At 34.6% G+C, this 17,505-nt stretch overlaps 2 protein-coding genes and 1 pseudogene across 2 annotated transcripts in view; 2 read left to right on the top strand and 1 right to left on the bottom strand.

Moving 5' to 3' along the window:
• Window positions 1–234: 234 nt before the first annotated feature.
• Window positions 235–1,662, top strand: LOC117102154. The gene has a single exon (XM_033242362.1). The coding sequence runs from the start codon at window positions 235–237 to the stop codon at window positions 1,660–1,662; it is 1,428 nt and encodes a 475-aa protein (XP_033098253.1).
• A 5,234-nt stretch (window positions 1,663–6,896) lies between these two features.
• On the top strand, window positions 6,897–9,145 carry LOC117102153 (annotated as a pseudogene).
• Window positions 9,146–12,332: 3,187 nt separating this feature from the next.
• The window catches only part of LOC117102152 (centrosomal protein of 112 kDa-like), an 18,387-nt gene continuing 13,214 nt past the window's right edge, over window positions 12,333–17,505 (bottom strand). Inside the window, exons 9-14 of the mRNA XM_033242360.1 lie at window positions 16,283–16,460; window positions 16,038–16,127; window positions 15,579–15,705; window positions 14,293–14,502; window positions 12,965–13,140; window positions 12,333–12,396 (exon numbers count right to left, since the gene is read on the bottom strand). Of these exons, the coding sequence (XP_033098251.1) occupies window positions 12,333–12,396; window positions 12,965–13,140; window positions 14,293–14,502; window positions 15,579–15,705; window positions 16,038–16,127; window positions 16,283–16,460 (845 nt within the window). The remainder of the gene's footprint in view (window positions 12,397–12,964; window positions 13,141–14,292; window positions 14,503–15,578; window positions 15,706–16,037; window positions 16,128–16,282; window positions 16,461–17,505) is intronic.

Below are 17,505 nucleotides of genomic sequence, written 5' to 3'. Positions count from 1 at the left end.
TCTAGAATGGGACGAAGAAATACCAAAATCCTTAAGCGAGGGCTGGACAGTTTGGAAACGAAATCTCCCAAGTTCGAGCAAATTTCAGTTCAGCGCTGTTACCGACCTGTCAACTTTGGAGAGTTGAAACACTCTAAAATTCACCACTTTGCAGACGCAAGTGAAAGTGGATACGGATCTGTGGCTTACCTACAGTCAGTGAATCAACTAGGAGACATACATTGCAGTTTTTTAATGGGAAAAGCTAGAGTGGCACCGCTTAAGAATATAACTGTTCTCAGACTTGAACTGAATGCTGCTACCATTGCAACAAAGTTAGATTCCTTACTGAAGGAAGAATTACAAAGTGAAGTAGGACCAAGTGTATTTTGGTCGGACAGCACGGCCGTCCTCGGATATATAAACGACAGGACAGCAAGGTATCATACCTTTGTGGCGAACCGCTTAACTACTATTCTAGACCGATCAGCACCGTCACAGTGGAAGTATGTTCCTACAGAATTAAATCCCGCAGACGATGCATCGAGAGGACAGACCTCCGAAGAATTTTTAAACTGCCATCGTTGGCTTGAAGGACCAGATTTCTTGTGGAAGCCAGAAGAGAACTGGCCCAAAGAACGCTGCGCCTTAGAACTGAGAGACAACGATCCTGAAGTAAAGGCACCTATATTAGTAAGTGCTATCATGTTGGCTGAATCAGAGGAAATTCTGACTCGTGTGATGAACAGATATTCAGATTGGGCAACCTTGAGAAAATCTGTAGCATGGCTGTTGAAGTTTCGAAGTATGTTGCATAATTTCAGCAAACTGCGTAAAGAATTGACAAAAGAGTTAACAGGAATGATTAACGGGAATGATTCAAAAGAAACAGGACGGCTAGTAGAAGCAGAAATATCCAAACTAAGACAAAGTAAAGCTGCAGAATTTGGCAAACCCTTAGAATTATCCGACATTGAGAATGCGGAGAGAGAAGTGATAATACTGGTTCAGAGAAAGGCGTTTGGAGATGAAATCGAAAGTTTGGAAAAGAATGTTGCTAAGCCGATAAAGACAGGAAGTTCAATCTTCAAGTTGGATCCCACAATATCAAATGGAACATTGAGAGTGGGAGGACGTTTGGAACGTTCAAGAATGCCGCAGGAAAGCAAGCAACCAGTTATCTTGCCGAACAAATCCAATGTTTCGGAACTTATCATTCGTCACACTCATAGTGTTGTAGGACATAGTGGACGGAACTTTGTATTGTCGAAGTTGAGAGAAAAATACTGGATCGTGAAGGCTAACTCAGCTATTCGGAGAATAATTGGCAAGTGTGTGATGTGTCGAAAATTAAGATCAAAACCATGTGAGCAGAAGATGGCAGATCTGCCAGTGGATGGCATCGCTCCGGATGAACCACCTTTCACTAGGGTTGGTACCGACTACTTCGGACCATTTGAAATCAAACGAGGACGCACCTTAGAAAAACGATATGGCGTCATATTTACCTGTTTTGCAACACGCGCCATTCACATAGAAGTGGCGCACTCAATGTATACTGACTCGTGTATCAACGCCTTGCGAAGATTCATCGCACGTAGAGGCCAAGTGAAGCAAATACATTCCGATAATGGGACAAACTTTGTAGGCGCCAATAAACTTCACCCCACTCATGTACCGTAATCCACTGCCCAAAGCTCCTGAGTGAGGAGTCCGTATAAGGTCTCACCTTAGTGTGGACATACTTCGACTGCTTGATTTCGTTTCGTGGTTTAATAACCACACAGTCATGGTCGCTACGACCTAAGGGTGCGTGGCGTTCAGGAGGGTGATAGAGTTCAGGATGGCTAATGAAAACTTTATCCAAGAATGAATTTTTGCGTGTAGAAAAATGAACAATCTGAGTCATAGAAAGACTGGATGTTAACAGACCGGTGTCCAAGTCGTTGAAATCCCCTAATATGAGAATAGGTGTGGAGAGATCTTTGGAACGGATTGCATCAACAGTATGTATTAAATGGTCTAACAAGTCTTCACCACCATGGCTGATGGTGGATAATAGACGGCTCCTATGAAGTAGCACTGGGAGGTCCTACCTGAATTGGGGAGAATGACTTTCCTCCAGCAACATTCATAGTCACATGCTTCATGTTCGACAAAACTGTGTACGCTAAATTTGTTATTTATAAATAAAGCAACTCCTCTTCCTGTACGTTCGCACCTATTCTTTGCAATACAATTGAACTTAGGAATGTTAGCTAAAGCTTCGGTTCGGTCATTCAGCCATGATTCTGTAATAACAGCTACATCATTACCAAGTTTTGTTATCGTTGCTTCAAACTCATCGTTCTTATTATTCAATGATCTTGCATTTGATAAGAATAATTGGGGGCTCGGGTGAACAAAATTAGACTTCGGCTCCAATCTGATATTAATTAGATTGTTATTCTTAAGTTTCCGTTCGTCAATAGACCAGCATCTACTAGAATTACGTTTAAAATTATTCCAACAGTTACCTGTGTTTATTCGCACTTCGATTCTACGTCTTAATTTCCTCCCACCTCGCTTACGTTTACGTTTATAACGCTTGTTCCTTATACAACATGGTTGATAACAACGTATATCATACTCACGAAGGCAAGGTATGTACCTGGTATTGTCATCTTTTGTATTGGGCATTCCATGCGTCGAGTCAACATGCACGTTATCGCGAGGGCATTCAATTGAATAGTTCTCCATTGTTGCAATTAGGTAAGGGCTACGCCGGTTAGAAAAATACATCCAAAACAGTTTACTCGATAAAACTCCAAGACTAATAAATGCACAACGATTAAATACAGAAGATATCCACAATTACAATATGCAGCCATATACAAACATTTAGAATCAGAAATCAGAAGAAATTACAGTTCAAATTGAACTGACGGTCAAGCAGTTCAGACAGCGACCAGCGACCATATGATCAAAAAAAGATGTAGTATTAAGGTTCAATAGTATGAACTTGCATAACCATTGGAATCGATACCCTTCACCTGATAAATGCCTTAAATTGGTTTGACAGTTTTAATGGTCAACTTGAATATACAGATAATCTAATAATATAACTGGACTTTGTATAACTTTACCCTAGTCAGTTGGATTTGGCCTTTCTCACACTATGAATCTATGATTGTCAGTTTTGAGCCTAAGCTCTGAAGTTTGTGATACATCTTAATTAGCAGTTTTTTGGTAAACAAGTTACTAAATCATAGAGAAAGAATTTCTCTATGATCCAATCAGAAACTCTAAAAGTATGGGGTGACTTACTAAACTAAAGTATAATAGGCAAACACCCCCATATCACTGGATCAGTAGTCAGTAACCAGTAATTAGTCAGTAACCAGTAATCAGTAATCAGTAGTCAGTAGTTAGATTTAACACAGAAGAAAAGTACAGAGCTGAGCTGACTCCACTCTAAAAGGGTTCTCTAACATCTGAAACCTGGAGTTTAGCTGATTGTAACAAACGTAGTGTTTGTGTGTATAAAAGTTTGCAGTGAACTAAAAGGAACTGTGTCATACTACTCATTCAAAGTCGACAACAACTAACCGATATTTAACATGGTGCAAGACCCTAATGATTGATTTCACGGTACCTCCTTTCCAAAGCTGAGCACATATCGCCAAACAATTGAGGACGCGCTAAACGACTAAACGATACTCGAATTGCGGTTAAGCACATTGTTTGTCCTTTCTGAATGACATGAATCTTGGAAATGAATTAAACGTTTTCTTCAAATACCGCAACAACTACAAGCAGATCACATATTGCTAGGCATATCTGCAATTAGCAGCCGAAATCCTACAACGTAACAAACGAAACAGACACAAAATAGGATTCGAGTCAAGCCGACAAATGTCAAACTTATTAGGATTCGAGACAAGCCGACAGATGACAAACTCTTTAGGATTCGAGACAAGTCGACAGATGACCGTCAGTTATTAGGATTCGAGACAAGCCGACAGATGACCGAAAGTTATTAGGATTCGAGACAAGCCGACTTCACTTGGACTTCACCCCATGACGATGGAAAACGCTCTAACTTTTGAACTTTAGGCCAACGTAAAACTTTGAACATTTAATTTCTCTTAAATTTCATTTCTTTACTGAACTTTTGTTTGCTTGGAATTTGCATTTTGTTTATCAAGAATGCATTAAATGGGTAAGTTGAATATATTTTTTAATTCCATCATTGTGTGAAAGAGTTTGAGTGTATTTTCAATCATTGCATTTGCTGCTTCCGTTGAACAATTGAGTTTAGTTAATGTATTTGCATTACCATATTTAAAAAAAAATATAATTTGCTAATTTAATCATAATGGTAGACGAAGCACCACAAGTGCCACAAGCCCCTCAATTGAGGCAGACAGATTTCCTACCTAAACGCTATGATGGTGAAACAACAGACCATGATCAATTTAGTGCGCACTTTCTTTCCTTTATGAACTACTTAGAAGCCCATACGCTACAAAATCCTGCAGATGATGCTGCATTACAAAATGTCATTAGCATTTTTAAGCGTAGTTTACAAGGTCAGGCTAGGCTATGGATCCAAGGAAAGACATTTGACACATTGGATAGCTTGAAAACTCAATTTAATAACAGGTTTAGCAAAAACAAATCAGTGTACACCCACATTAGGGAGTACGACTCAATCACTTACCAGACAGGGGATAGTGCTGAAAGGCATATTACCCGTATCAAACAGGCAGCACACAGAATAGGATACGCAGATCCACAGATAAAAAATACATTTATTGCAACACTACCACCTAAATGTAGAACAGCGATTGCTATGTCAATACCGGCTGATGCCACACTAGATAATCTAGTAACTAGTGCTCAAAATTACCTTGATCTGTCCGTGGAGGATAAGCCACGAGAAATCAGTTTCAATATTCAAGAAACATCTGAAATTGCAACACTTAAACACGAACTTAATGCAATAAAATTGACCTTGCAACTGCTAACTTGAATAGGCCCACTGATAGCCCTAGGCGTTCACGTTCAGTCGAACGACACCATGCACCAAGAACTAATAATTCCCGTCGAAGCCCAAGCCCATATCGCCAAACTAGGCATCGATTTAACAACAGAACGAGGTATAGTTTGTCATTATTGTTCTAAACCAGGTCACGTTTGGCGCGAGTGTAGACAACGTGCCACCGAATTCAAAATTTTCAGTCAGTTTATACCAACAGACGACAGAATTCACATTTTCACTAAGGGGATTAGACAACTACGCCAATTGTTCGAGTCCCTATACAATACTTAGTGCAAACAAACAGGAACCAGCATTACATTCACACAAGGCGCAATATCTTGGAAATTCAGATAAGGTTGATTTACAATTAAATGCTAAAAATTATGTTAAAGGTAATTTACCTGATGGCAAAAATGTTTTGACTTTATTTGATAGCGGTGCTACAATGACAATTATATCTCAATCCTATGTCCAATCTTCAAAGTATTTGTCACAGCTTACGCCTACACTCGTACAACCGACTAAATTTCGTTTAGGGAACGGTGAATACTTATATGCCATGTCTCTTATACACATCTAGATGTGTATAATTTGATTTATCAATACAAAGTCACAAATTTAAAATTTCCGCTTTGATTGTAGAAAATTTGACTGGCATTGATTTAGTTTTAGGTACAGAAACGTTAGCTGACTTAGATGGAACGTTAATCTTTCGGGACAACACATTTCACATCAGACCAAAAGTACGGTATTCAAATTCAAGCCAACATCGCATGTTACAATTAGGCCAGGCCATACCAAAACTGTAAAATTAAGGGCTAGAGTCCCAGCTTTTGTACGCAATTCTGAAGTAGTTTTACATGCTACTGATATGATATCTAGGTTATGTCCATCAGATATGTTAGTAACACTACACAGGGGAGAAACACAAGAAAAACTAACTAACACGACTAAACGTAATGTATCAATATCAAAATAAAAATCAGTTGCTAATCTTCACCTAACTAACCTTGTAACTGTGACTAATGAACTACCAATTGACAGACTAAAATTCAAGCAAGATAACTTAAGAAAATATCCACATTTAGAAATAAACGATCCATTAGCTTCAATGACAGAACAAGAAGTACTCAGGAAATATATTGATCTTAGTGACAGCATTTTATCCCATACTGAAAAGGATGACCTCTATGATACACTAACTAAACATAGGGAAGCATTTTCACTGTATGGTGAACTTTCCAGTTGCCCTAACTTTCAAGCAGACATTCATTTAACAAACTATGACCCATTTTTCATACGACCATATTTCGCTACAGACAAAGACAAAAAGAATATTGACACAGAACTAAACAAATTAGTTAAATTGGGGATTCTAGAAATAGGACATCAATCGTACACATCACCTGTACTACTAGTTTCCAAGAAAAACTCAACTGATAAACGCGTCGTTACAGATTTTCGGTACTTAAATTCCAGAATCAAACGTATAAACCACCCATTCCCGCTACTAGTTGAAACTATAAAGACAATAGGAAACGCTAATGCTAAAGTCGTAAGTGTAATTGATCTCAAATCCGCATTCCATTGTGTTCCGTTAACAAAACAAGCTCAGCAATACACAGGTATAGCTTCATATCATGGTGGTAAACATTATTTTTATAAGCGGTTGGCACAAGGATTGAACGTTTCACCAGGTATTTTTCAGGCTAAAATTGACAAAATTTTGAATGATATTCCAAATTTTAAGGACTTCTGTATTGCTCACCACGATGATATTATTTTATTTAGTACCGATAAGACATCACATAGAAATCATCTTACTTCAGTGTTACAAGCTCTCAAATCTAATGGCTTTAGAGTTTGCCTCAAGAAGTGTAAACTATTCAGAAATGATGTCCAGTACATGGGACATAGAATTTTGATAAATAGTTCAGGACATGCTTGTATAACACCACTAGGTGATAGATGCGCAGCAATTAGAAAATTGCCACGGCCTAAAACGGCCAAAGAAACGAAAAGATTTATTGGAGCAGTAAATTATGTATTAAATTTCTTTCCGAAAGTATAAGAAATATTAAGTCCTTTACACAAAATAGCTAGCAAAAGGCGCAATTTTGAATGGACTACCGTACACCAAAATGCTTTTGATAAAATTAAAGAACTAATGGTTAAGCCACCAATTCTTAAAATGCCGACTAAAAACGGTAGATTTACAATATACAGTGATACATCTAGGACTGCAACAAGGCTCATATTTAACACAAACCGTTAATGATGAAGAACACATAATTGGATATTATTTAAAAGTCCTCCCTGAAGCTTGCAAACGATACAGTGTAACAGAATTAGAACTATTTGGTCTTTACATTAACATATCAGCATTTAAGCATTTGTTAAAAGGATGTGAGTTTGATGCATTTGTTGATCACTCAGCCATTGTACAAATTTGGAACTCTAAAGACCAACCTTGCAGAAATCGCCTACAAAAACGGATACTAAGATTACCAGGCTATGTTTTTAAAATTGGATACAAAAAGGGTACTGAATTAGTGCTAGCTGACTTCCTAACTCGTGCACCAAGAGATGAGGATTCTGAAATTGATCAAATTGTACCAATTGCATTTAACTGTTCTGAAATTGATACCAATGATAGTGTAAATCCAACAACACAAACAGTTTCAAGACCAGTAACTAGGTCATATGCTAGGAAAATGGGAATTAAAATACCAGACCTCTACAAACCCAAACAAACACAAATCAATGACACGAGTACTACACAGCACACGACAACAGCCACGCGACCTCAATCATCACCGCAAACAGACACACAACACCAATCACCCACACCTCCACTCACTACACCTAGTACACTTCGACCTTCAACTGACCCACTAATTGTACCACCATTATCAATACCAGACAGACCTAAACAACAACCAACAGTACTTAGGGAACAGAGACTTGTGGATAAAGAAAATAATGATATAACCTATAGAGATGTACCAATTGAATTGTACACATCACCAAGCCCATTGGTTCCAACTATTACTGAACTAAAAACAACACACATTCCGAAACAAAAGGAATTAGACAAATTGATGGACGTTATCCGTAGAAAAATAATCAGAGATTATAATTTTCCAGTTGATGTTAAACAATTACAAATTGAACAGGAAACGTCACCATTCTTTAAACCTGTCTACGATTATTTAGCTCATGATATTCTGCCAGCCGATAAGAAGGCAGCAAGAGCGATTCAAACAAAATCTGTATATTCAAACACATTATGGTAGTATGTGATGAAATTACACGATTTTTAATCTGTGTACCTTTAAAATCACTTGATGCAGAAACAATTTGTGAAGCATTAATACAGAAAGTTATTACCATATTTGGACCCCATCCCGTCTTATTACAGACGCAGCTAGTTCACTAACAGGCAAACTTTTAACACTCTTATGTAACACTCTCAACATCGACAGAAAAATCATAAGTGTACAAAATCACGGTAGTTTACAAGTCGAACGTCATATTCGTACATTGTCCGACCTTTTAAAGGTGAACCTTAATCAATTTGGTACAGATTGGGTTAGATTCGTATCAATTACATGTTATGCATATAACTCATTTTCATCACCATATCTGGGTGATCATTCACCATATGAGTTAGTATTCGGAAGACAACCTCCGAATTTAACGAAATTAACCTTCAATCCCATGTCGGGACTAATACGAGGAATATCTTGAACACCTCAAAAAGAAATTTCAGCACATTTCAACAACCATGCTTACACTACAACGAACAAACTAAGATAATCATAATGCCAAAATTTCGCAACGACTGTATAAGAGCCCAATTTATTCTGTAGGACAATTAGTGTATTTGTACAAGCCTACATCATCTTCTTTGACTGCCAACTCAAAGAAAATATCAGCAGGGTTGGATATCAATGGGTTGGACCTTTAGCTGTACATCAAGTATTAGACAGAACACACTATATTCTAGCAACACTTAAAGGCGAAGTATTACGTGATGTATTTAATTAAAATAGACTTAAACCATGTTTCATGAGAGCCACGGATGAACGAAAGAATGTTACACACATTCAGAAATTGATCATTCAGACAGTTGATCAATAAGGCCAATGATAATGAACAGACAAGTAAGAATGAACTAAACGTGATTAATGACAATACCAAAAATATTGAATTCATTGACGAACGCGATAATAAACTTCCCGTGCTTGATTCAAAGACATTTATTTACACCACTAAAGTGGAACCAATAGACTTTACAAAATACATTGAATGTTTAGAAAACAATATGGGATTAGCCGTATCATACCCATTGAAGGAGGAGCAAATTAAACGATTATCAAATCTAATTATGGGAGCTCCAGTGGATACGACTATGACTTTAAGACGTGCCCGATTTAAAGCAGGACAATTACAAGTATTGGTATCATACACAGAACTTGATAAAGATTAAATTAGAAATAAAGAAAATACATTTTAAGGACTGTAGGTTTTGGTGGAACATTGATAGATATACTGATACTAAAAATATCATTAAACAGATTCTCCTTGAAAACAAAATACAAATATGCGGTTCGCCAAAACAGTTCCTAAAGAAATTGTATAATGTAACGAATTATTAACACAATAATTGAATAACTTAAGATTAATTGAAATACATAAACGATCATTTATTTACGTATAAGTTTCGAAGGTATGAAAGTCTACTTTGAGTGTATATTATATAAACAGGAGATTATTGAGTACCAGTATCACGATTTACTGAGTACAACCCGCTATAATTATGCATAGAATCTCGAATAACTGTTTAACATACACTACCATATTTGATTTGAATTTCATTTATATTTGTTTTATATGAGTTTGTAACTTCATAATACGAAATGTTTCTTTTATGATAACTAAGATGAGATTACATTTTCAAATCCTAACTTCGATAAGACATTAAATAACAAGATTGATCACTTGTTGAGTCTTAACATGCAAGTAAATTAAAAATATTATGTACAGAAAAACAACCAAATGGTTGCTGTCTTAGTTAATAACTGATTGCTAATGTAAGACGTTACAAAACGCAATTTTTATTCTTAAATCTGTTAACATAAATATTTTACTTGTAATGAAACGTCTAGGATTAATAAAGATAACGATAAGAAATGTATATCGATTGATTATTAGAGGAAAATTTGTTTCTTAACGAAATGCACGATTGTCACGCATTCTTACGACAAAGTTTTACTTTTGATTTCTTAGTTAAGCATTGACATTATATTCAATATTCATATGAAAAGCACACTTGAGGGTGGTGAAGAGTCAAAAGACTACATGAAACGTATATAAATTAACATACGTACGGACGGGCCGACAAACCTCAACAACTAGTCGCAATGTGTGGTAAATCTCATTTGAAAATTGCTTTTATTTACTTTGTAGTTTAAGTTTTGATCGTACACGTCGGATATGGCAAGACTAGACGTTACAGATTTATGGTTTCAATTTGATTTTTAAATTTATTATTTGTTTTTCACTTTGTTTCAGTTATTTTTCTATTTATTATTCATTCATTAATTGGGATTTTTTCATTATTCAATTCGGGAATGCGAGGCTAGGTCGTTAAATCAATTGTTTAGCGATCCTGTATTTACCGGGACCGACATAAAGCATGCAGTCATGTTGGTACAAATTTCTTCCTGGAGCACCAGGGATGCCAACACTCCAAATGTCAGTATGCTCTACTGTACCTGTCTCTTAAAAATGGAGAGAAAGAGAGAGTGAATATGAGTAAATGATGGAAATTGACACGTATTCATCTTGCACCACTTGTATTATATGCTATGAATTTTTTATGTTTAACGATTTAATTTTTTTAAAATGAATTGTTATATTGCTTTATGCCTACTACACATTGTAGTAAATTTTACCTTTATGTTATGATGTAAAAAATAAAAATAAAAAATAATTGAAAGGGATGTAATGTAGTATTAAGGTTCAATGGTATGAACTTGCATAACCATTGGAATCGATACCCTTCACCTGATAAATGCTTTAAATTGGTTTGAAAGTTTTAATGCTCAACTTGAGTATACAGATAATCTAATAATATAACTGGACTTTGTATAACTTTACCCTAGTCAGTTGGATTTGGCCTTTCTCACACTATGAATCTATGATTGTCAGTTTTGAGCCTAAGCTCTGAAGTTTGTGATACATCTTAATTAGCAGTTTTTTGGTAAGCAAGTTACTAAATCATAGAGAAAGAATTTCTCTATGATCCAATAAGAAACTCTAAAAGTATGGGGTGACTTACTTGAGACACACCCCCATTATCTAAAGTATAATAGGCAAACACCCCCATATCACTGGATCAGTAGTCAGTAACCAGTAATCAGTAGTCAGTAACCAGTAATCAGTAGTCAGTAGTCAGTAGTTAGATTCAACACAGAAGAAAAGTACAGAGCTGAGCTGACTCCACTCTAAAAGGGTTCTCTAACATCTGAAACCTGGAGTTTAGCTGATTGTAACCAACGTACTGTTTGTGTGAATACAAGTTTGCAGTGAACTAAAAGGAACTGTGTCATACTACTCATTCAAAGTCAGTCACCAACCAACCAATATTTAACGATAGTCTACTATGCGGAGCTCTACTAATAGCTTATTAATTCATTTTTTAGAATTTTGATGTTTTAATTAAGTACTGAACTTTAATAGGCCTACTATTTATCTTCTTGAACGTTTATTAATTATTTAAGGACCCATTTGGAAATAAGTTGTTTTTAACTACTTCCATGGGGTTATCCCTGTATATAAACAGCATCGTTTATTGTCTTTTTGTCTTCCTCTTTTTCATAATTTTAGGTAATCAAGAACCATGCGCTTTTTTGTAGTTTTATTATATTCCTCCTTGTATGTGTCCATAATTCTTTATGTTGTTTATACCAAATAAATTCAATTCAATTTATTTCAGCAATGAAGTACTATAAACCGATGGTCCAGTGTACAATTGGCTCATGTGCATTATAAAGAACCCAGTACATCTTTCGAGACGCGTAGGGGGTTACCCCAGTCCTAGTCCATGCAACGTTTTTGGCATTAAGCGCTACATAAACCTAACATATTATTATTATTATTATTATTATTATTATTATTATTATTATTATTATTATTATTATTATTATTATTATTATTATTATTATTATTATTATTATTATTATTATGAGAGTGTTTGGCCGGCAGTCATGTGTAACAATATTAATGCTTTTGTTTATAATTCATAAATGAGTATAAAAATCACTTACGCAGCAGCAGAATCAGATTTTGGTCTTTTCATTTCAACATCAATCTCATATTCCATTGCCCTGTCAAGGAAAAATTATTAACAATAATTATCATGCCAATAACGTATTCCATGAGGTACAAACTTTCCCATTATTGATAATTTGCTATTTTTCATATTGCCATTGTAACTGTCAAAACATATTATCTTCTTATATTGTGTAAATAGAATAAAACAAAATGAATCACCAATAAATCACTAGAGTAATCATAGAAGGTAATTACATCATCATCACCATCAATACAATCACTAACCACAACCATCCCCAGAACTCCCTTCATCCTAATCATCATTATGTTTTACTTTTCTTGCTACAGTAAGCTAATGTTTTGTACTTTCTTTGGCTTTTCCCGCTACAGCGGAAAAAATGAATTGTTGAGTCACATGCTAAAAGGCATGATTATATGAAGTGAAGTGATAAATGATGATGCGGATATTGTAGTGTCTGGGGTAGTGCAGGGAACAAATGTTGGAAGAGGATTGTGTCGGGGGCACAAGTACAAATATCAGGTGGAGTTGGAAATAAACGATATTGTATAATATTTAAGTTAAAAAAAAAACATAATTCAGGAAATTTAGATTGAACTTACTTTTCTTTCTTTATAGTCCTGGACTCTACTTTATCTTTCAAAATGCGATATTGTTTTCTCTTAGCTTCTTGCATTTTCTCATGCAGGTCTTCTACTTCTCGCATATGATTCTTTATAATGCTATTAGTTACTTGTGTTGGCACATCATTCTCAACAACACTATCAAGCAATTGAGCCTGTAGATAAAACATTCATAGGCCACCATTGCCAGTGAATTGTTGAAATCAAGAGGACAAATATCGCGGCAGCAGTCATAAAATGACAAGAGTTGTTATTACATGATAAAAAGCTGTGCTTATTACATGATGAAGAGCTATGCTTATTACATGATGAAGATCTATGCTTATTACATGATGAAAAGCTATGCTTATTACACAATGAAGAGCTATGCTTATTACATGATGAAGAGCTATGCTTCTTATATAATGAAGAGCTATGCCTATTACTGTACATGATGAAGAGCTATGCTTATTACATGATTAAGAGCTGTGCTTATTACAATTGTACAGAGATATGCTTATTACATGATGAAGAGCTATGTGTATTACAATTATGAAGAGCTATGCTTATTACATGATGAAGAGCTATGCCTATTACATTATGAAGAGCTATGTTTATTATAATTTATGATGAAGAGCTATGCTTATTTTATGATGATGAAAAGATGTTTGATTCATTATGAAGAGCAATGCTTATTACATGATAAAGAGTTATAATTTATTACATGATAGGAAAACATCTGTTGAAAGCTATGCTACACAATGTACCGTCATATCCTTTATTGGAACACTGTATTTACACTTTCTTTGATGATTTATATATAATCTAACAGTGTAAAAGGCTATCTTGATTATTATATGTTATATATATATATACCTCATACATAGATTCTAGGCATTAGTTAGGAAACTGGCAATAGAAAGTAGGGCCTACTATTCCCCTGAAAATAGTGATTTATATCAGGAATAGGTGGCTAAGTATTGCATTGCTTCCATAATGTATACCCATGATAAAAAGTTAACCTTCTCAGGACACCACATGACCACAACAATGCCCAATATTCTTAGTCTGATTTCTTAATTATATATTTCTCTTTATTATAATTTGTTAAATGTTATGACATGACAAGCATGTTGGATTGGAAAGTTGGAATCAATACAGTGATTGCATGGTTAACCGGACAATGTACAACCAAATACAATATTTTATTTTTAATTAAATTGTTTTTTTATTTGGTTGTTTGAATGATTGTTGTTCTGAATGTGGTTAGCACATTGAGAGGTTTTATTGTGGAAGGTACTACCATTACCACTAAATGTACCACAAACCTGAAGTTCATTAATTATTCTATTGTTTTTCCTGATGATTCCTTGGCGACGTGTCTGCCCAACTTGAAGCTTGCCAATCAGAAGTCCAAGCTGAGCATCTTGGTTTTTCAAAACGGCTTTATTTTCCGATGCAAGACGATCACGTAGCAGACTCATAGATTGTTGTCTCTCAGCCTCTATCGCCTTCAATTCAATGTTTATCTCTGCTTCCTGTGATAATCATTTATGACACTTTTTTGCCACTGTTTTATAACAGTATAGAAACATCAAAAATAATTTTTCATCCATTTTTTGAAAATTATAAAAACATGTTTACATACATCTCTGATTAATCGAATAGTTTCATCTGGTTGTGGATATTATAGCTGTAGAACATTGATGAAAGCTCAGAGTAAGTTAACATCGATTGTGCTTGGTTTAATTATTGATCAAACAGTTTTTTAATGATAGAAAAATGGTATTTATTATATATTTTCAAATTGTAAAAGTTGATTAGATTGGATTGGATTTATTCGCTGTAAACACAAAAGAGAGCCCATGAAAGTCTAGAAGAAGACTTATTTCCAGTGGGGTCCTGGTGGTGATTGGGCAGTACACCGGGAGACAATCCCCTACTATTTTCCGAAGAGTGTACTGCCATAAATGCACACGGGACCAATGACTTAAATGTCTAATCCAAAAGACGGTGCGCTATTGTAGAATCAGCCCTTCAGCTAAAAAACAAGGAGAGGCAGCGCTGGGAATTGAACCGGGGACCTAGAGATCTCCACGGTTCAGCAAACACACACATTGGCTACCACCAGATTAGCAGAATGAACTAAGCTGCTCTCTATAAAAGTGTATATAATGTTGGATTGTTCTTATTTTTGTATGTGTTTTATTTTAATGTAAATAAGGGGCAGCTGACTCCTCAGAGTTATAGTGAATATTTTTCTTAAGCTTCCCCTTACCATTATTGTTTGGTGTAAAATACTAAGAAACAAAAAAGGAAATAAATAATCAAATTTTGAAAAACACGGTGGTAGCAAAGTGAATTAAATTATTTATTACCTTGGACCATAATCTTAGAAAGTTGTAGGTGGATTTAATGGCAAAAGTCCAAATTGAAAAGAAATAACACTGAAAACATGAATTAAATAAACTTCCGGTATTTGCTAAGATACAAATAACAACAAATTTTGAGTTGAACTGTGTGTCTATAATGATACTTGTATCTATTGTTTTTTATTTTTAAATTGGCTATAGTCACTGTGGTAATTTGGTACATATTTATAACCCAATCTTACATGATTTCTCTTAAGCTTTTCAAGTTCAGTTTCTGATCCCTTTGATAGAGCTATTGCATTTTCTTTTTCTTGTTTCTTTTTAAGGTTCTGCAAGTAAGTTTCTCGTCTGGCCAGTTTTCCATCAAGGCTAAAGAAAAATAAATAAAACAATTATTAATCATATACTATGAAAAATTAATAGGAAGTAACCCATATATTTATGTTGTACAATACTTTGATTTTGTAGACTGTGTAAACAAACCTCTCATTGCAGCTACTGTCTAATTAATAATGTTCAATAATAACATATATTTACATTCTAGTAAAAAAGATTAATAGGATTTTCCAGATTAAATATTTTATACCACACAATGATGTATGTAAGTAACATATTCAAACAAAAGAAATTCTGTTGAGTGAGAAAAGTTTATACCTATTTTCCATATTCCTATATTTATATTCCATTTTTTCAAAACCTACATCTTTTGCTGCTTTAGACGAGCCATTTGCATTTGATTGTTGATAGCTGCCATATTCTGAGCATGCTGTTTTAAAATCTGGTTCCGAGCTCTGAAAAAATGTAAGTTATCTTAAATATGGTATTTAAATAGCATGTCATATTAAAGGAAGTACATAATTATTAAAAAAAACAAACAATTTTTTGCAGGTTAAGCAGATTTAAACTTCTAATTCGAATTATGGTACACTGCACAAAAAAGCCATACTCTTCATCCAAACCACTTTGGGATACTAGCAGATTGTGTACTGTTCTGTCTTGCTGTTCTATTAATTGCTGCTGTGCAACCTCTACTCTTTCTTGTTCTTCTATCCATCGTGACTTATTCTCTGTGATCTTCTCCTGTAGGATTTGCAGTTGTCGTTTCTTTTCTTTATTCTTTTTTACTATGGAAATAAATACATAGTCATTAATTTATCTATGTAAGTTAATGACATGATGCGATGGTTAGGGCAATAAATGTACCGTACAGTTTTTGTTTTTTTTTAATAAGGGTATTCGCTCTCAGTTATTATTCACATCCCTAACATATTTCATGATTCTATTATTGTGATAAACATCATACTGCTATTTATTAGGAAGAACTGTTTATCAATAATTAAATAGCTCTCATTTTGTACTTTTGTAAACTTAAACCCGAGGATTCGTATGCTAAGGAAAATTTCCCAACCATTCCAGAGTTTCCTAAAACTTTATACAATCTCCCATCTCCCGAATGTTGTCAAATGCTTCTAAATTTGTAGAAAAGAGCCCCAAATAAAAAAACAAGGTAATTTAGTGGCTATTTCGGTACAAATAACAGAGATTCCAAGTTCGACAAATTTACAGTCATATGACTTTTGAAACCATGTCACTCTGTAATACGAGAATCCTTGTTAAATGCTGTCAAACAAAAGGTTTTGGTGTTACTTTTGATTGTACACTTTAGTTAGGCATGATTATTTTTAACAGAAATGTTTTTTCTTGGTTGTATATGGCAAGATATTAAATTATTTTATATTTCATTTAATTTTATTCGAAATTTATAATATTGTAATAAAAATTCTAAGAATAGAAAACAAACTAAGTATCGCAAAATGTCAACTTATAGAGGGCTTATGGGCATACCTGGCCTCTATTCTAGAATATGCAGAATTACAGTGTTCCGTAAATAAGTACTTATTAAAAAGTGTCTAAGAGCGACCATTTTGGTGACTCAATTTGGATAAAAACAAGAGCCTTGCAGGCGTCAACATTCCTATGCATGATATATGACTTAAAAAGTATATAGGCCCTATATATACATATATACACACATATATATATATATATACGAACATATATATACATATATACACGTATATATATACATATACACGTACATATAATATGTATACACGTATATATATATACGTGTATATATATATATGTATATATACGTGTATACATATG

Source organism: Anneissia japonica, unplaced genomic scaffold (assembly GCF_011630105.1).
Source record: "Anneissia japonica isolate Jap-2015-1 unplaced genomic scaffold, ASM1163010v1 scaffold287617_len321496_cov130, whole genome shotgun sequence".
In the NCBI taxonomy this organism is placed as follows: domain Eukaryota; kingdom Metazoa; phylum Echinodermata; class Crinoidea; order Comatulida; family Comatulidae; genus Anneissia; species Anneissia japonica.
Note: the sequence above shows the minus strand (reverse complement) of the source record. Positions and strands in the feature narration are given on the sequence as shown.

Excerpts from the sequence above, each read along its gene's own strand:
- LOC117102154 (XM_033242362.1), top strand. The coding sequence starts at position 235 with ATGGGAAAAGCTAGAGTGGCACCGCTTAAGAATATAACTGTTCTCAGA.